Source organism: Cyprinodon variegatus, unplaced genomic scaffold (genome assembly GCF_000732505.1).
Source record: "Cyprinodon variegatus isolate N-32 unplaced genomic scaffold, C_variegatus-1.0 Scaffold447, whole genome shotgun sequence".
Taxonomy (NCBI): domain Eukaryota; kingdom Metazoa; phylum Chordata; class Actinopteri; order Cyprinodontiformes; family Cyprinodontidae; genus Cyprinodon; species Cyprinodon variegatus.
In genome coordinates, this window is record NW_015150900.1 from 556,552 (window position 1) to 576,616 (window position 20,065).

At 40.1% G+C, this 20,065-nt stretch overlaps 2 protein-coding genes across 4 annotated transcripts in view; one reads left to right on the plus strand and one right to left on the minus strand.

Moving 5' to 3' along the window:
* Nucleotides 1-472: 472 nt before the first annotated feature.
* Nucleotides 473-14,778, plus strand: nfe2l1 (nuclear factor, erythroid 2 like 1). Of its 3 annotated transcripts, none has more exons than XM_015389107.1 (6): nt 473-626; nt 3,281-4,070; nt 5,296-5,517; nt 7,877-7,966; nt 8,056-8,214; nt 11,203-14,778. In XM_015389107.1, exons 2-6 carry the CDS (start codon nt 3,513-3,515, stop codon nt 12,568-12,570), a joined length of 2,397 nt encoding a protein of 798 aa, XP_015244593.1. In that variant the 5' UTR covers nt 473-626; nt 3,281-3,512; the 3' UTR covers nt 12,571-14,778. The 3 variants fall into 3 exon arrangements, with proteins under 3 accessions (XP_015244593.1, XP_015244596.1, XP_015244595.1); XM_015389110.1 differs by having other exon boundaries at nt 7,916-7,966; XM_015389109.1 differs by lacking the exon at nt 473-626 and adding an exon at nt 996-1,537.
* Nucleotides 14,779-16,999: 2,221 nt separating this feature from the next.
* cbx1 (chromobox 1) overlaps nt 17,000-20,065 on the minus strand; it is a 12,707-nt gene continuing 9,641 nt past the window's right edge. Inside the window, exons 5-6 of the mRNA XM_015389113.1 lie at nt 18,212-18,306; nt 17,000-17,922 (exon numbers count right to left, since the gene is read on the minus strand). Of these exons, the coding sequence (XP_015244599.1) occupies nt 17,781-17,922; nt 18,212-18,306 (237 nt within the window). The 3' untranslated portion in view covers nt 17,000-17,780. The remainder of the gene's footprint in view (nt 17,923-18,211; nt 18,307-20,065) is intronic.

A 20,065-nucleotide genomic window follows, 5' to 3' on the forward strand; every position in this document is an offset into this window, starting at 1 on the left:
ATACTCAGCCTCTCACAAAATGACTGCATTAACACAGTCCCTGGCCCTGCAAGATTGGACAATGGCTGAATTATACTGTAGGTTTTGCATTAACAGTAAGCTGTTACTTTTACATTATAAGACAGAATAACCGTTTAAATTTTTTTTTTCTGTATACTAAATCTATAACACAAGATTAACTTATTGAGTTAAATTACATGAATATTTTTAAATGTATACATTTTCAAATAAAGTAACCAGTTTGTATTTTTCATGGTTTTTACCTAGTATATATATCGTATTTATAATATATTATCCAGATCTAAAATACATTAAAAAATTTCTAATGGGGTTATTATTGCAGGAAGGCTTTTCTTTAAGTTGGTTTCTAAATGAACTATATCACACTCTCGAGGGGATTTTCCGTCAGCTGATGAAAGCTTATCACTAGAATGTTCTACGCATGCTCCTTGTGTACGCATGTTTTGGGCTAGGCTAGCCGGGGTAGCAAGGGATTTTGCAAGTCATGGTGGGCCATTTAGTGAGGGTAGCAACTCAGTGGAACTTTTAATGTCAGCCGGATAAAATCACCGGTCTGGTGTTAGCCGACATGTGGGCATGAAGACACGGTAACAAAATCTTCATGCGTAAGTATACCATTTAAAGCTTTTAATGAATTATTGCGCTGACCGATATATAGGCTTTATTGTTTAACGACAGGACATTAAAAAAATGACACATTATTATATTAGTGTTTGGGTATCAGAGGCTGGTCTTGGGTTGGTTGATATAAATTAATTTTAAAATATTTAGAATACATAGCTGAAAACTAGCTTATATGGCTAACTATAGTTTTTTTTTTTTTTTTTTACTTCCTGTATCCCTGCCGCGTCGTTCTCAAAACCCCGCCTAAGGAGTGTTCCTATTGGTCGGAACTCGCTGGCGTCATGTCATATCACAGTACTTGGGCTTGCTGAATGGCTGAGCTGACTTGTCAATCATATTTTCTCCACTTGTTGCTAGGGAGATTGTTTGACACCAGCCAGGGAGAAAGTAAATAGTAGCAGAGGCACCTGTCACTTTTTTACCGAAAGAGAGATTTCAGTAAAGACGCTTGAATTGCTAAACGTTTCATAGCAGCAACTTTATGTTGCGTCAGAAGAGGTTTATAGGCGTGTGTTAGCGGTAGCTTGGTGGTGAATCGGTGAGTAGCCACCGATTGGAAGGACAAAGATAGGCGCAGCTGTGTTGGAGGAGGGAGGGAGGGACCCCGGCGGCCACCCAGCCTTACTGTTGGTGGGTGTCAGAGCCAGTCGAGCCAGCTTTCTGCTCTCCCTCATTCACCTTCAGCAGTAGCCAGCAGGAGTAGTTTCCCTGTCAAGGGTGGGGTGATGCCTGGAGCTCTGTGTTCATCTTATCTGCTCTGCCGAATGTCTTAAAATGAAAAGAGACAGCGTGGTGCGATCCGACATCAGTCCTGCTCTGTTAGGATGAAGTGGTTAGCACGTCCTGCGCTTTCTTTCTCCTTCCATAACCTATTTAAAGCAAATGTGAATAGGTAAGATGTCTTAGTTTTTAAAAGCAGTGTGGTTGAAGTGTGTGAACTGATGCAACAAGGACTTAGATCATTAGAAAATGGAAAAAACCTCAACATAGAGATCTATAAATGTAGGCCTTACTGTCTTTATATGCCCTGATTTTCCATCACATCTCTTAAATTAGTTTTTTATTTGGTGCTTCCTTGATTTTATGTTGTAAAGAAAGGCTTTGATTTCTTCTTAATTTAGTTGTTTAAAGATAAGAGAATTCTGGGCTATTTTCTTTTACTATTGAATATTATTTGTATAAAAAATGTATGTTAAACGTTTGTTTTCAGCTGAAGGGCTATTTAGATAACTTTTAAATTATACTAAAATCATGTTTGTTGCTTCAAGACAAATACTCCTGTTTTTAAGTTTATCTGGGAGTAATAAGGAGCATTAATACATTTGTTTCTCGATAAAGTTTTTTAAATTGTTTTTTTTATCACTTCCTGCTGATAAACAATCGTTTCCCTCATATAAGAGAAAAATGAAGGATTTTTCTATCCTGTTCTAATTTATTGGCCCCAATTTGCACTGAAACCTATGAAAGGCTGTGACCCAAAATCACAGATTATCCCAAGTATAAAAATTGCCATGAAACAATCTTTAACAAATGTTCTACTTGTTTAAGTTCTTTGTTTTTTTGTCAGCCCAATGTGGCATTTGTAACTGAAGAACAAAGGACAGAAACCGAGGCCTTGATATGAAAATGTTCTCAGTTTGCATTGTTTTCAAATAAAATAGTTATTTTCAGATCCTGAAACAAAATGTAAAAATATGTAGTGTTATAAAAGAAAGCAGGACTTCACCAGCTATCTAAGGCTGGGCTCACATATATCAGAAGATTATTGGCATGTAGATACTAAACTATAACCTAATGCTAATCCTTGCTATGTTGCTAACAGAAATCAAAATTATTTTAATGTAAAAGTCAGTATTACTCCCTAAAATATGTTTCCCATAATGGCAGTAAATTAAATTCATATTTAAATATATTTATCATGATGTTGATCATTTAATTACACTTTTTATTTTTGTTAGTCAAGAATAGTTAATAAAGTCTGGTGTTATGTTGTGGTGCAATGAAACTACCAGGCTTTTTATTATATGTGGATCAAACTGTGAGCCATTAGTCCATAATACACCTAATCTCACTGGTTAATTATGTAAATGTTAAATATTTTCTGTTGGACTGCTAATTCAAGAGGTTAAAGGTTTAATGCTATCCACAAAATAAGCAGTAATAAAACCAAAATAAATAATAGATGGTATTATCTATATGATTACTTTAATTAATCAGAAATTCTTCAATGTTAAACCTTTAATGCTAAAACAACCTATTTAGAAGAGAAAGGACAGTCTGTTGAGTTATCAGCAGTCAGGTGGCTTAAGACTGCAGACAGGCTGATAGGTTCTTACTGCGTTTAGAGGTTATTATCTAAAAAAGTCATGCATGCATGCATTCTAGTTTATAATTTTGTTTGTTCCTTTATTACTTCTTCCACAAACTGTATTTATTTATCGATTTAGAAATGCAATGGTGGGCTTCATTTTTTAGGGCGGAGAGCTTCTGTGACACATACACACTGATCAAACATTTAATCTTCTCTCTGAATGTTGAATATTATGTATTAAATTGTGTAGCCTTATAATGTTTTAATTTGAATGTAATGAAATTTAAAGAAATCCTATTCAATGTAAGTTGTTATTTTTGGCAGGAATGGGGAGATAACTCTTTGAAGAACCTTCACAGAGAAGTGGACCCCTTACTTTGGATCTTGAACCCGCATAAATTAGCTTTCAAGGCTCTTTTCCCTCTTCAACCACTTTTATGTTCTCGTATCTGTTTCCATCCTTTAGTTTTAGTAGCAGAGAGTCATTGATTACGAGTAGTCGCCCCCGTTTTTGTTTTACTTTTTTACTTTCATTTTTTTGTTCCTTTGTAAAGAAATGCTTTACCTGAAAAAGTACTTCACAGAGGGCCTGATTCAGTTCACCATCCTTCTGAGTCTCATCGGGGTGCGGGTGGACGTTGACACATATCTAAGCAATCAGTTGCCCCCGTTGAGAGAGATAATCCTGGGGCCCAGCTCAGCCTACACCCAGACCCAGTTCCACAACCTGCGCAACACGCTGGACGGCTATGGGATCCATCCAAAGAGCGTGGACCTCGACCAGTTCTTCACCACCAGGCGGCTGCTGAACGAAGTGCGCCAGCTGGATCGCCTCTCCGTGCCCAGTACCGAGCTCAACACCTGGCTAGTGCATCGCGACTCAGAGACGGTGGTGTCTGCAGGCAGTCAGTCCAACCCCGGCATAACCCTGGACAATGGGGCCAGCCTAGAGGACATTAACAACATTGAAGCTACCCCGGCCATGAGGGGAGGAGGCGGAGCGCCTGAATCCACTTACGACCTGAACGCAGCGGACAGCAGCCTGGGAGCGGTGGCCCCAGAGGGAAACCAGGAGCAGAGCAGCAGGGGCGGCAATGACGACCTCACCAAAGAGGTACGACGACCGCTTTAGACCTAAAGGGTTGATTTTTTTACATGAGATTGGTGCTGTTTTTCAAACTATATCTGAGTAATTTAGATAAAAATTTTGATTATTTAAAACAGAAACCGTTTGAAACTAAAGCCAATGAAAACCCAATAATCAATCTTAATAAAATATATAAGCTCAAGGAAAAGTTAATTTGGTTTAAGCAGCATGGCATTGAGAAGAACAGCCTGTGGTTCTGCACAGGCGGCTTTAGCAGCAACCTTCAGCTTATCTCTGTCCTTAAAATGCTGGCCAGTCCAGCACTGTATCACAGTGGTCATTGAACCAGCTTTTGGTACCTTTGCCAGTATGGACCTCCGCCAGATCCTGCTGGAAAATAAAATCTGCATCTCTATAATGCTTGTCAGTAGAAATTTCCTGATAGATTGACTCTGATTTCCCCAAATCCCAGTTTCTGGTTCATTTCCTACCTCATGTTTTCCTTCCACTACACTCTTCATTTATGTGGTTGAACCTTCCTTTCTTCATGGAGGCTCTGCTTTACCAACCGCCACAGTCTGAATTAATCTAATGTAATATTTGAACTCAAAGCTATGATCATCAAACTTAGATGTACGATGATTTGGCACAAATCGCTCAGCATTGGTTTGATATATTATGAGATGAATTGAATGTGAAGATTTGGATCCATAAGATTGAAAAGGAAACAAAAATGTCATAGGAGAACTTTTTGAATTTATAATTTCAGATTTATAAACTATAGATCTTTAGTGATAAAATAATTTTACTAGTTTAGGCGAATGTGTTCCAGTCCACTTAGAAACAGCCACAGCATTCAGTCCAGTTTATTTAAGCTTTAAACTTTATAGCATTTAGTGTTTCTAATGCGCAAACTGTGTCTTTTTGTTTTTCTTCTCCCTCAAAGGAAAAACAGGGGCCTAAGTGATGGAGTTAAACATTGATGTTGAACATTTTTTTGCAAGATCACAAGAATAACCACCGTGTTAAAGTGTTTTTATCATGGTTGAAACATCTGATTTTTGTTTTTTTTTTTACATGATCTTCCCTTTAAAAGAACCCTTGAACTCTGGAAAACAGGTTTTATAAAAATGTGAAAGTAGGTCATTTATCATTAACTAGGGACCAAACCAAGATCTGTTCTATCCCTTGATGTGAGAACAGAAAAGCGCTGTAGGAGCTGTTTTCTCATGTTTTTTCTTTTTAATTTTAGGACATCGACTTGATTGACATCCTATGGAGACAGGACATCGACCTCGGTGCAGGAAGGGAAGTCTTCAGCTACAGCAATCGGCAGAAGGACACAGAGGAGGAGAAGCCCAATACACAGCACAGCAAAGATGTCAGTGAGGAGCAGGAGAGCTGGAGGAATGGGATAAACTTACAGGGTTCTCAGCTGGTGGATGGAGAGACTGGGGAGAGCATTCCTGAGCAGGTTGGTTAAAGCGGCAGAAAACGACGTACATCTAGGTGATATAATAAGAAACGTGTTGCTTCATTTAGTTTATTTGTTTTTTTAAATAACCATTTCATGGGAGATTATTTTAAAAGGTTTTTAAACTTGTTAATAAGCAATCGGCGTTCATTTCCAAACCAACTGGTAGAGTTCATAGAAAAGGATAGAAATCGAACTCTATTGATCTTCAGGGTTCCTACAGCATAAGGCGAGTTAAATTTAAGACTTTTTAAGACTTTTTAATGCCACTTGAAATAAAAATTTAAGACCAAATTCAAAAGAAACACAAGAAAAACCTGCTTGTGACAACTTAACCCAAAGGTTTATTATAACATAAACCACTGCACTAATGTTTCAAATTTTGAAAAGCCTCCCATACAGAAAGAAAGCTAAAAACACACAAATGATAGATATATTTTAACAATTATTTAACTTAATTCACAAACTTTGTTTTAGCAGGGAACAAAACAAATCAGTTTTAAAGCCACAACATAACCAGTGCTAAGTCTTTTTTGCAGCTATTTTTCTTTGTATGGTTTTCTTAGTATGTTTGATTTGGTGATAAGTGGAGGCGTTGCAGAGACAAGGGTGGAACTAAACTGAGAAATACCAGCTGTTTCTCGGTAACTCGATTTTGACGCTTTGTGTTTCGTGCTTTGCATGAACTGCCTTAATTCCCATCGTTCTGAACTTGAATGACTTCTTGCACAAAATCCACTGAGCCTCATGTATGTTCCCTGGTTTTAGCCATGGAGAAAACTCTTGGCTGGAGACAATTTTGGTTACATTTACACTTGCTCATATTTTCCAGGCAAAAAGTAAATTGCGCATCTCCCAAATGTCCCGGCCGCGACAACGCTTTTATTGGTTCCGCTATCGGGACGGAACCAATAATGGCGAGCCATTATTTTTAATACAAAAAAAAAAAAAATTGGCAATTTAAACGTTTTATTTAAATTACAAAAAAAAAATCGTAATAAAAATAATCCTGTTTATGTTTTTTAAAAATTAAGACCTACGAAAGACTGATTTAAGACATTTTAATACCAATTAAGGCCTTAGTTTTATTTTGAAGAATTCAATGCCTTTTAAGACTTTTTAAGGACCCGCGGGAACCCTGATCTCACAATGGAGAAATTAACTCTCTTCATTTAACCCAGGGATGTCAAGCTGGTTCCAGAAATGGTCGTGTTTTGCTGCAGGTTTTCTTTCCAGCCAAGCAATAGCACACCAGACTCCATTCATCTCATCAAATGAGTCCCGTCTTAACATGATGACTTGATGAGATGAATCTGTGTGAGTCTGGTGTGTTATTGCTTGGTTGGAAAGAAAACCTGCAGCCACACGTCCCTTTCTGGAACCAGTTTGACATCCCTGATTTAACCCATCCCCTTAGGGAGCAGTGGGCTGCCACTGTGCAGCACCAATGGAGCAGTTTGGGGTTAAGGGTCTTGGCTGTGGGGATCATACAAGGTACCACTAGACCAAAACTCCCAAAGGTGAACACTCAGTTCAGTTAACTATTTCCCCATACAGCTAGTCGGTTGTGACGCTGCCTACGCTGCTGCAGTAGCACCTGTTGGGTCGAAAGCCCCCTTCAACAACTGTTTGACCTGAACGTAACTAAATTTAGGCAGATGTAGGCTTGGCTGGTGGGAGATTCCCACAGCGTGATAACCTGGAGTAAAAATACAGCAGAATGAGCTTTCAACCGTCTTCAACAAGATGTGTAACAAGATTTGAATACGGGGAAGCAATAACCGGTCCTTATGAAAGTGTTTAATGGAAAATTTATGAAGGGTTATCGCATATTTATTTGTCAGGAATATGTTTTGCTACGTGGAGACTAAATTTAGAAGTAGTGTCCTCTGTGCGAAATATTATCACTGGCCGTTCTGCTCTTTATAGACTATTGCAGGCTGATATCGGTTAGTCAGGTTTTCTGCTTGGATAGTCTGCAAACTGCAACCTTAACAGAAGTCATTATTGGAGCTGGTTTCATTATCAGATCATGTTCGGCCTAATTTAACCTTTCTATAAGTGAAGAGAAACTCTTCTAGCATTTAAACCATTCGAACCATAAGGTAGGGTAAGCCTAGATTTTTTTTATTCAAGTTTTGATGAAGGTATGCTTTGCAGAGGAGATACAAAGACACTCATTTGAAGGAACCCAGATTAAATATGTATTCAGTGCCTATATTTCAGACCTAATACTCCCCCAGTATCCATCAGATGATGCAGATCGTTTTTTAATTTAGCTTTTTACCCGTTTTCTTTTAGAACCCAAAGCAGTAGCAGCACTAATATAGCACACCTCTCTGTGTTTTATTGTTGTTAGCTGCCAGTTCTTGGCTCACAGACTTCACTGTCACTGCAGGAGTGCTTGAGGCTGCTGGAGGCCACGTTCCCTTTTGGAGAAGAAGCTGAGGTAAGATAACATCTGAAGTCAATTTCACTAAAATATTAGTGTATATATATATATATATGTGTATTAACCTGTCCATGTGCCTTTATTAGTTCCCAGTCCCAGTCAGTAACCAAGAGGTGTCAGCCCCCAATGAAGAAGTTCCCTCCACATCCCAGGGCCTCCCTCTGGCTCCTCAGCTCCCTGCTGCAGAGCCACAGCTGGACCTGGAGCAGCAGTGGCAGGACATAATGGCAATCATGGAGCTGCAGGTACAAAAAAACAAAGCTGTAATTAGAAGTTAAAAAGGGCTTCATTGGAGAGAAATCTGTTGATTTGTTTACAAAAACAGAATTAAAATAAATACTAAATACATTATTCTGCTTATACTGTGGATGGCAATAGTATTTATACATTTATTGCAGCTGCAGGTCTTATAAGGACAACTCACCCCAAAATCAACTCTTTCTTGCATATAAACTGCATATACTCACTGGCCACTTTATTAGATACATCTTGCTAGTACCTGGTTGGACTTTTTTTCTTTTTCTTTCAGAACTGTCTTAAACCCTGGTGACATAGATTCAAAAAAGTACTGGAAACTGAAAGAAAAACTAACCTTAAACCGAGGGGTTTCACCTCTCAAAAACCTACAAAGCAGCGATAGAGTTTAGCCTTCCTGCATTGATCGCAACCCCCCACCCCAATACAGAGAACCGAATCATCTCGCCTGTTCAGCCAGGCCAACAATTCCCCCTAACGACCCCCTTTCTGAGGCATAGACCAGTATCGGGTATCGTGGGCTAACAAAGAACCCAGATTGCTGCTCATTCCAAAGGGGTGGACCGGTTCTTCCAGTTCAATTTGCGTGTTTTTCTAAGCCAAAACCAGGCTTTGTTTTGGTCCACTCTATAAAGCCTCAAACTCAACGCTAAGTCTGACATTTTGGATTGAAAAAGCTTCCTGGATGGGAAGCAAAACGTCTTCAAACTTGGAAACAAATTCCACTGGCTTTTTTCTTTTGTTTTTTTGGAAAGTACTGGAAACATTCCTCTGAGAGTTTGGTCCATGTTGACATGATAGCGTCATGCAGATGCTGCAGATTTGTTTTCCTGAACAACCACGATGTGAGTCTCCCGTTCTACCACATCCCAGAGGTGCTCTATCGGATTAATTTCTGGTGGATGCCGGTTATTTGAACACAGTGAATTCATAATAACCAGTCTGAGAGAATTGAGGCTTTATCACCTGGAGTCTTATTCTGTTGGAAGTAGCCATCAGAGATTGGGTATAATGGGGTCATAAAGGGATGGACACAGTCGGCAACAATACCGAGGTAGGCTGTGGCGTTCACATGATGCTGGTTGGTACCAAAGGGCCCACAGATGATTACAACACCACCAACAGCCTGAACGGTCGATACAAGGCAGGATAGCTCCATGCTTTCATGTTCTTGACGGCGAATTCTATTGCGTCAGCGTTCTGCCAAATGTCCACACGTGTAATTAACACTCATATGGGCGGTTTCATTAATAAAACTCACATCAAAACTACTATCATGCATATTTTGAATGTTCTGTGTGCAGATTTAAAACTGCAAGGCCCCAAATATATCAAACCATGAGTAGATGCTCCTTGTCTGCACTCATGGTTTGCTATTGATATGTCTATAGAGTCTCTCTTCCTCGCATATTGACCTGTTTCTATGCGTTCATGTCAAATTCTGTCACTTTGAAGGCATAACCCACTAGACAAAGCAATTTGTCTGTGATTGGCTACCTTTCAGGTAATCCCGCCTCTTAAGGCTGTACTCTACTCTCTTCAAGAGTTGGAAGTTGGTATTCAAAGTCATCATTAGATACATGATCTGGATGAATATTGGATTCTGATTGGCTGTAGGGTGTCTGTTAAGAAGGTTTATAGGACATCTAAAAGAAGGTTTCGGTATAGCCAGATAGTTTCTGCTAGCTCAAAGGTTAGCTGGAAACGGGAAGAGACTTTACACTGGTTACCTTGGCAACACGTCTAGCTCAAGATGCTGGATTTCCTAAGCGTAGCCAATCACATGCGGGTTGCTTTATCTGGTGGGTCTTCAAAGTGACAAAAGTTGAAAAAAGTGAGCAGAAATGAGTCGACATGCGAGGAGGAGGGAGGCTGCACACGCCTGGAAATAAAACCACAAGAGGATAGGATGAAAAAGCATTTGTGTGTGATTTATTGGGCCTGCTGGGACTCTATTTTCTCCTCTAACACATTAAACATAAGTGTGAGGAATAGTTTATGAGCCTCTGTATTAGTAAAGCTGCTTATAAGAGTATTTATTGCACGTGAGCCTTTTGGGTAGAATCCTGTCGCCGTAAAATTCTGACCATCCAAATGTTGAATCAGAAATCGACACTCATCAGAGCAGGCAATTTTTTTTCCCAATCTTCTGTTTTAAATGTTTGGTGAGTCTGTGTGAATTGGAGCCTCAGTTTCCTGTTCTTAGCTGAAAGGAGTGGCACCCGGTGTGGTCTTCTGCTGCTGTAGCCCATCTGCCTCAAGGTTCGACATGTCGTGTGTTCAGAGATGCACATACCTCGGTTGTAACGAGTGCTTATGTGAGTTGCTGCTTCCTTCTTTCAGCCCAAACCAGTCCGGTTATTCTCCTCCAGCCTCAAGGCAGAAAACAGCCACTCAATGAATATTTTCTCTTTTTTTGCACCATTCTCTCCCAGTAGATCAGCTGTTTCCGAGATACTCGGAGCAGTCCGTCTGGCACCAACAGCCATGCTACGTTGAAAAAAAATCACTTTTCTTCCTCATTGTGAACTTCAGTAGATCATCTTGTCTTCATGCTTAGATGCATCAATATGCTTCCATGTGATTGGCTGATTAAAAAGGTGCATTAATGAGCTGTTAGAAAGTTGTACCTAATAAAGTGGCTGTGCATGTATAATTGCTGTCTCCATGTCGGTATTTTAACAATTTAATTCAGATTTTGTTAAAATCCTGCTTTTGAGCCCAAAGCCATCTGTTTGGCGCCATCTGCAGGTATAAATAGAAGTACTGCATCTGATTTTTAAATCATTATTAGTGTTGGCTCCATGTTATTGTCACATCACTGCCCTTTTTGCCTTCACTACCATAAAATCTAAACTAAATGCAGGTTTATAGTCGTGATGTCATGGAAGTTGTTTAAGTTTAATGATTATGAATACTTTTAAAAGTCCCTGAATTCGCCACCTTTGAGTTAAATGTTCTGTTATTTCTGTTCTAAGGCGATGGAGGTGAACAACACTTCAGTCCAAATAGTCTCTAACACTGGAAGTGCCAGAAACAGGACGGCAGAACCGAACCCTGCTGGAAACTTTGGCCTCTCTGACCGTCCCACGCCCATAAACCAGGATGTCAGCCTTCATCAGGCCTCGCTGCCCAGCTGCAGCCAAGACTTCCCGCAGATTTTCGGCCCCCAGCTGGAATCTGTCAGCGTCGCCCCTAGGACCAGTTTGCTCAGACTGTCCTCCAGCAACTCCACCAACATCAACTCCACATTCGGAGCAACTAACCTGACCGGGGTCTTTCTGTCACCCGTCAACAGTTCCAGTAACAACATCACGGCTACGCCAAACCTGCCTGATCCCTTCACCACCCTGTTGGAGGAGTCCATGCTGGATGAAATCAGCCTGCTGGACCTGGCCATGGAGGAGGGCTTCAGCCAGGCCCAGGCCTCCCAGCTGGAGGACGAGCTCGACTCGGATTCCGGACTCTCCCTGGACTCCAGCCACAGCCCGGCCTCCCCGAGCAGCTCCGAGACGTCCTGCTCGTCTGCAGCCTCTTCCTCCTCCACCTCTGCCAACTTCTCAGAGGAGGGAGCGGTGGGGTACAGCACTGACTCTGAGGTGGCTGCTGCAGAGACGGAGGAGGGAGCGGTGGGGGGTTATCAGCCCGAGTACAGCAAGCTCTGCCGCATGAGCTTCCAGGACCTTTCCCAGTTCCACGGCCTCCCGCAGCTCAACAGCATCAACCACAATCACACCTACAATGTGCCGCTCTCCTCCGCCTTCTCCGAGCACCCAGATCTGCCGCTTTCAGCTGGAAAGAAGAGCAGTCGTGACAAAAAGCTCCAGCCTTCTCAGGACCTGCTGGATAAGCACGCGAGCCGCGACGAGCGCCGAGCTCGGGCCATGAAGATCCCCTTCTCCAATGACAAGATCATCAACCTCCCGGTGGAAGAGTTCAACGAGCTCCTGGCCAAGCACCACCTGAGCGAAGCCCAGCTCGCCCTCATCCGCGACATCCGCAGGCGCGGCAAAAACAAAATGGCCGCCCAGAACTGCCGCAAGCGCAAGCTGGAGACCATCATTAACCTGGAGCAGGGCGTCCAAAACCTGAGGCGCGACAAGGCCCGCCTGCTGAAAGAGAAGATGGAGTTCATCCGTTCCATCCGGCAGCTGAAGCAGAAGATGCAAAGCTTGTGCCAAGAGGTTTTCAGTCAGCTGCGGGACGAGGAGGGCCGGCCCTACCCACCCAGCGAGTACTGCCTGCAGTACGGCACCGACGGCAGCGTGCTGATCACGCCCCGCGGCGGAACGGCCGCGCAGCAGGGCCGGAAACCTGAGAAAAAACAGAAGGACAAAAAAAAGTGAGCTCGCAAACGCCGCCGGTAATTCTACCACTTTGCTAAATCAGTCAGATTTGTGCAGATGCAAGAGAGATGCCCTTTTTTCCTTTAAGAAGATTCTGTTGAAGAGAAATGGCATTTACTCCTCCTGGGTTCGTTTCTCCCTTTTCATTCTCTTCCTACGTTTTTTCTAGAAACAACTCTGAAGCAGAAAAGCTCTTGGCTCGAGTACTGGTGTTTCATTATTTAGACGAGACAAGGAGGGATTTAACGGCCAAAAACTGAGCTACTAGAAAAAGAAATAGCTGCTCTCGTTCCTTTTGCACCAAACCACTAAGGATGGAGGTTTATAAGGTAAAAGAATGGACTGATGTCGTCATCGGTGGGTTCTACTGACTATCAGATCACATCCCACCCTGGAGACCTTTAGGAACCTCTTTTAAGTTGTAGATCTTAAGGCAAACATCAGAACCTAAAGTTGTGAGAGACAAGAAACCAAAGGTTAAAGGAAGTACATTGTTAAAGAATCCCATTAACACCTATACTAACCAAAGGTTATAGGGCGCTCCTGATCGTTCAAGTCCAAAACGCTCAAACGCTGCACTCTTACCCTGTAGGTTTGTAGTCTTTCAGTCTGTTTCTTGGTGGCATTTAAGCATAGGAGGCCATAAAACGGCAGGTTGGATGTGTGGAAGGCTGCTGATTGGATAAGAAGTCGGAGGCCGAGTGTTAAGAGGGCTGGCCGCAAAGTCCTGCAGGAAGGAGCCGAGAGATATTTCTGGGATGAGGCGCACTGCGTTGCAAAATGTATCGAGTTCCTTATCAATTATACATAGCACTGTAAGTTTTCCTTTTACCAGGTTTGCCTGTATGCATTTAGCCTTTTCTGTCGCTGATCTCTTGCTGCAGGTTTGAAGATGGGCGGGCTTCATTTCAGAAAGGTTTAATTTACTGGTTCTAAAGTGGATGAGCAAAGTTATAGCTCTTCAACGCCGCCTCGTATGTTTTCAAATGAGGATTTCAACTTGCTGCAGTAAGCAGGGAGTCTAGCGGTTCACATTTATAGGTTCATCTCAAATTAAAATATCAAGAAGGACATCAAATTTCAACCATTTATTTGGTTTCATTACGTACAGTTTCCTCTTAGAAACTACAAAGGTGTTTAATGCATAAATGTTCTGTTATGATCTACACAATCATTTTTTAAAAGTGCTGTGTCCACATGAGCGGAAAATTTAGTGGCAGGAAAAACTACAATGAACTATTTGCACAGGTTACAGGAAGCGGAGGATGGTGGACTTTTTAAAGGGTTTGAAATGAACCTATGAATAAGTTTAACGCTTTGATATGAATTCCTCAAGTAAGTCTTTTGATGATACTGTTCTTTATGGGATGTTCATTGCTAGTTAGAGACTCCATTTTAAGCATTAAAACAAATTGGGCTCCGTACATCGTATCCATTTGAATGAACTTATTTACAGATTGTACACAGCCACGATGCACTAGAAGCAGATCTTTAAACTGCTGTGAAGCCAATTAGTTGTCTTTGACTCTCCACTTTCTCCATTTGATTGTTTTTTGTTTGTTTTTTCAAAATAAGCCACGTTATGCGAGGTAGAAGTGAAGCGGATGTGAGCGACGGTGGGAGGCATGAGGCCACTTAGATTTGAATGCCCTCTTTTAAAAATCTCCTTATCTCCCTTCGAAAGGGTTTTGGAGAACAGCAGGAAGGTTCTCGAAGTAGAAGTGCTATTACCCGTCTGTTTGAATGAAGTGTGTCAGTGAGCGTGTTGTGAAAATAAAAAAATAAAAAACGGGGGGGTTTGTTGCTACAGCTAAGATAGCAATTAGGTGCAAATATTTACAAGAGGCTGAAAAGAACTTGCAACATTGGGATGATGTCCGAATAATAAAAAAAAAACAATGGTTGAACAGGAGAGATGTCTTTATTAAATGTAATATTAAGGCATGAATCTCTGGTTAACATTCACTTTTATGTAACCCAGTGCAACACCAACTATTAAGTACTGCTACTACTTTAGTGCACTTTTTTTTGTCTGTCTTGTTCTGTAAATATTTTCCTGTTTTGTTTTCTGTAGTTTGTTCAACGTCTCCATAAAAACCGCATTCTCTGCTTTGAGTTTGCATCGTAGTTCCCCGTTTTTGAATGTTTGCTGGCAATCAAGAATTGTTTTTATTGATTAATAAAGTGTTTTTATTTTCACCTGTGACTCCATGCTTGAGCGGATCATGGCGTTTTAGATCAACTTTATTCTGAAAAGACAGTTTATCAAAGACACAACAGAAACATAGAATAATTTCAGCATTAAATGCCGTGGTAATTACATCATATCATTATAGTAAAGCCAGTGGGCGGGGCTACTATTACTTTTCATAATTGGTCTGCAGTGAGTTTCACTTGCAGGTAAAACAAATGATTTAGAAAGATGCAATTTATTACGTAGTGTCACTGGTAATCAGTTAAATTATATTTAAAGAAAAAAAATCTGGTTTATCAAATTTAAATGGTAAATTATTATACATTTTATTTCAGAATTAAGCAGAAATGTATGCTTTTACCATATTGTAACCACGTTTCATTTACAATTAAAGATATGTATATACCTTTTACTAATTACATTAAGACTTTCATGAAGTTTTCAGAGCTGCACTTTTTGGCATCAAGTTGTTAAAGCTGTAAACTGAATTTTATTCATCTCCAAATCTCCGCACAGATTCCCATCAGTTCAATGTAAAAAAACAGATTTTCAGAGATTTTCTTAATTGTATTAAATTAATAACTTTAAATTGAATGGCCTTTTGCTTAAAGTCGGACTGGAGAAGAAATGCATTACATAATATGTTCTCTTCTTTAAGGACTTTAAGAATATATTTCCTCTTAACTAAATTAAGAGGATGGTATTGGAATGAATGGCTTCTCAGAAATGTATCGTTGCGTGTCAGAAGGTAACTCCACCAATACAAGAGTGATATTAGAATATAATGTTTTGTTTAATCATGGCATGAAAACATGATGGGTTAGTGTGTCATTTTGGTTATGTTTTCTGCAACTTTTCACTGAATTTCAAGTGTTTAAAAAAACTCCCTTCATTGTCCATAAAATGAGCAACAGCTCAAACTTCTTAGTACCATTAATCAGCTTTTTACTGATGAAAACATTAAGTACTGATTCATCAAATTCTTTAGTGATGGGATTCCGTTCTTCAAAAAGAGAAACCCAAAATAAAAAGTAAGCCGTCCCCTCCAACAGAAGCACATTCAAATCACAATCGCCCTCAATTTATTTCCATTTTCTCTTGGATCATAAATCAACATAATACTGAGACCATATTAAAAACAAATCCTTAATGTCATCACACAAACACAATCTAGTTATTTTATTAAGTTAAAAAAAAATCATATTTTCACCCCTTTATATCCTTAGAGCAACTTAAGTCTGAAGGCTTCATCTCCCGACATCTTGAGATGTTCTGCTAATAAGAATGGACCATGATAAATGTGCTAAACCTGAGGTTTTATATTTAAAAAGACTTCAGATGGCTCAACAACTGATAAAGCGAAGCCTGTAAATACACAAATTTGATTTTATTTCATTACACTAGCACTAAACAATGTATACGATTACCATTTGGGATGAGGCTGCAGCATACCCGAATGAGAAAAACACTGTAGTGCTGTAAAAACTTATCAGACGCACTGTATATAAAAGTATATATGTATTTAAAATTTATATATATATATATATATATATATATATATATATGTTGTTTGGAGAGAGTGTTTTAACAAAGAAAATGGTTTTATTTTCCAAAAGTGACAAGTAAAAAAAGAAAAACACTAGAATAACAATGCACAAATTATTCACAGAATGATTAGAATGAACAAAGCTGCTAAAGGTGTTTTAATTACAAAACCGTCATTTCCATATAACAACATTTTACTGGAACCGTTTTCCAATATTCTGGGCACTGGTGGGTTTATTAATACAATAAAACTAGGAGATGGACTACAGCTAGTGGTTATACTCGGGTTCAGTTGTTTCCAACAAACCTAAAACGCAACAAAAGACTGAATCAACGAAATCCGACTGATACAGCCTTCAATCTGAGACTGTTTCAGTTTTTATATTTTAAAAGTCAAATAAAGTCACTGCTGTCTGGAATTGAAAAGCTTCCGTTTATAGCCTGTAAGCACCGAGTCACCATGATTGAAATGTACAACTTACCATAAAAATGTAAAACAAACCTAATAAACGTCACTGACAGACTTCCATCTTCACTTGCTTTAAGTGGCTGCATTCAACAACATTAACACAATTTGTTATATCCATATTTTTAATAATCAAGGCCTTCACTTTGTATCCTGTTTGTTGATTTCAAAATAAAACCAGTTATAGGTGGAGGACTGGGATGATCTCAATTTGCAGCTTTTTGTAAAATACCAAAACAATACAAGTTTCTCTGATTTTATCAATGTTTTTGAATGCAAACACTGCAAAACAGTGACATTCTACATTAGTGAACAAAATCTTACCCGTGGTACAATTTAATGACTAAAGAATAGGAGGTTTAGATGAGATTTTAACTGGGAGGGGACTGAAATAAAATATGGTTGTCACAGTGAAACGGGGGAGAAGGAAAAGCCCAACAAAAACAACAGGGATTTCTGCACATATGTAAATAAAACCCGAACTGGTATAAAAAAAAATAAACAACTCGTACTGTAAACAAGCAGAACAGCAACAAACATGTCCACCTCATAAACGATCCAAAGTAAAAAAAAAACATGCCTGCTTTGGGCTCTTTTTATGCCCAATCTAAAATATCAGGAGAAAAAAAAAAACTATTAGAACAGATTACAAGCATATCTTAAAATTTTAACTTTTTAAATGCTCAGTAGCTCATCGTTAATTTGTATTAGAAAATGATTTGAGAATAATTCAGTTTCTGTACACTGATAAAATGAACCGATAATCACTTAATTTTGCAAACCCAGTTTTCCCGGAAAAAAAAAAAATCTCCCACATTGAACAGCTGTCGGTTTTGAATGCCATATTTAAACGAAGGTGAAAGGAATGTTGATACACAGACCAGAAAGGACACATAAATGACTGCATTGATTGAGTTGAACACCAAAACGACGAATGAGTCCACGAAATGTCTTGCTGGTCTTTTCGTTCGTCTTCCCCAGCCGAGTCGAGAACGTCGCCATGCCTCAGTTTTTCTCATCTTTTTTCTCCTCCTCTGGAGGATACGAGTGCCAGGTGAGTCTCTCTTCATAGAAGGAGATCACCACCTGTGGACACTTCACATTGGCTTCTTTTGCTGGCACCAGGTCGGCCTCATCCGAATGCTTCCTGTAAAAAAAAAAGACAAACTTAACTAAGTTATGAGACTAAAAATAAACTACCATATTTAACAGTGATTTTTTTTTTTAAATCTCCTAATTTTATAACATTTCTTATGATTTTGCTTTTTGTTATCCTTCGATATCTCATATCAATAACAGATCAGACCAACAATCAAACACAGGGGTGTTAGTGTGATGATCAGGGACTAATCTGCAACTCAAACACCTTTTTCATAAGTGACAAAAAAAGGCAAAACAGATAAAGTGTATGAGAGGCTCAGTTTGGTTTGACAGACCATTTCATGAGGAACATGAGCTCTCCTGTAGAATCTGTGGCTCCGATGATCCTCTCTGGCTCCAGGCCTCGAGCGAAGCCTCTTAACTTCTCATTCTGCACGTCAAACAGAGGAATAATAAAAGAGGTTCTTGAGACAATCTGGCAGCAAAGCCTTTTTAAAAAAAATCAATGATTACATCATCAAGGTCACAGATTTCAGTTGACAGATTCTTAAACTTGACGCTGTTTTCTTTAACCTGATTACCGTAAATTCCGGACTATAAGCAGCTACTTTTTTCCTGCTGTTTGAACACTGCTGCCTATAATAAAGTGAGGCTAATACATGTTTTTTTTCATGGCGTGAAAAACAGACCGATAAAATTGATGAGTATTCACAGAGCATTTAAAGTGGCACTGCGCAGTGAGTGGGAGACGTGGATGACCAGTGGCGAGAAATCCTTCACCAAAACTGGCCGCATGCGAAGGGCATCTTTCACTGATGTCTGCCAGTGGGTTCTCAAAGCGTGGAGCCGTGTGAAAACATCCAGCTTCACCGGCGGGTTTCGGAAGGCTGGGCTGCTGCGGGATGAAGAGGACCGCGAGTGCTCAAGTGAGAGCGACAAGGATGAGACTGAAGTCAGTGACAGCATCCTGAAGCTGTTCCATTCAGACACCGAGGAAGAGGACTTTGAGGGTTTTAGTGCGCAGGAGGAAGAAGAAAGTGATTAATGACTTTTCCTGGTCGGCTGCAATGTTCTGTGCATTGTTCAAATGAAAGTACCGGTATATGCAGCATTATTTGCATGTTACCGACACATACGTATATTTAAATGTATTACAGGTAGTTTGAAAAAAAGGCATTCATAATATGTGCCGTATTTGTTTGTTTTATCATACGGATTAAATCAAACATTAAGAAAATGCTCACGTGTAATATCTTTATTTGTAAATGTCTCATACAACGTGGGAAACCTGCGGCTTAAAATCCGGTGTGGCTTATAAAAGTACAAAATTTATTTTCTTTCTCAAATTAGAGCGTGCGACTTGTAATCAGGTGCGCTTTATAGTCCGCAATTGACGGTAGTTATACTGTAATGAGATGCGGGTTCAGTATTAACCAGCAGGGGGAGCTTATCCTAAAGTGCTGGTTATACTCCCTGCAGCAGTGTGTTGCAGTGAGCTTGTCGCAGATATTTTTGATTTATGCCCAATATTGAAGCGCAAGAGTGACAATCACGAACTATCTGTGGGTCTATATACGGCCGAGATGGTGAGGAAATGGGGGCAAGTTTGTGCGACAACGCAGGAACATGAGGGTGAAAAAGAGCGGGGATCCAGGTGGAAAAAGGGTCCCAGCGTTTTTGCACACAGCGCTTTTCTAGCTGGTCCAACTTCAAGGGTAATTTTCTGCAATGGCGGTCATACAAACAAAACAAGCCTGTAAGGTACCAAACAGGAAATGCACATGAGTAGAGCGGATGTAGATTTGACCAATCAGAGGCCTCCTGTCTGAGGTCACCTGCTATTTGGGAGAGGTGCAGCAGTGTCTGCTAAAGGGGCGGGGACGTCTCTTCGTTCACTGCGACACCTACGCAGACGACCCTAGTTTCGAAATATAAATCAGCCTTTATTCTGTGTTGATCAGTGAGTTACGCCTTTGTCATCTCATAAGAATTCCCAGGTTCCAAAATTGTGATCAGAATCAACACAGTTACAGGGAAATATAAAACTAGAAGATTATGTACAATTAAAAAGAGTCATATGAGTGAAACTGGTGTTCCTTATAATACCGTATTTTCTAGGGATGCACGATATAATCGGCCCCCTATCGGTATCGGCCTTAAAACTGAATATCGGACATCGGCCACCCCAC

Bases quoted from the DNA above. Each gene is read 5' to 3' on its own strand.
- nfe2l1 (XM_015389107.1), top strand. From the start codon at position 3,513: ATGCTTTACCTGAAAAAGTACTTCACAGAGGGCCTGATTCAGTTCACC. The intron at 4,071-5,295 runs GTACGACGACCG...TTTTAATTTTAG, and splicing joins ATGACGACCTCACCAAAGAG to GACATCGACTTGATTGACAT. The intron at 5,518-7,876 runs GTTGGTTAAAGC...TATTGTTGTTAG, and splicing joins GGGAGAGCATTCCTGAGCAG to CTGCCAGTTCTTGGCTCACA.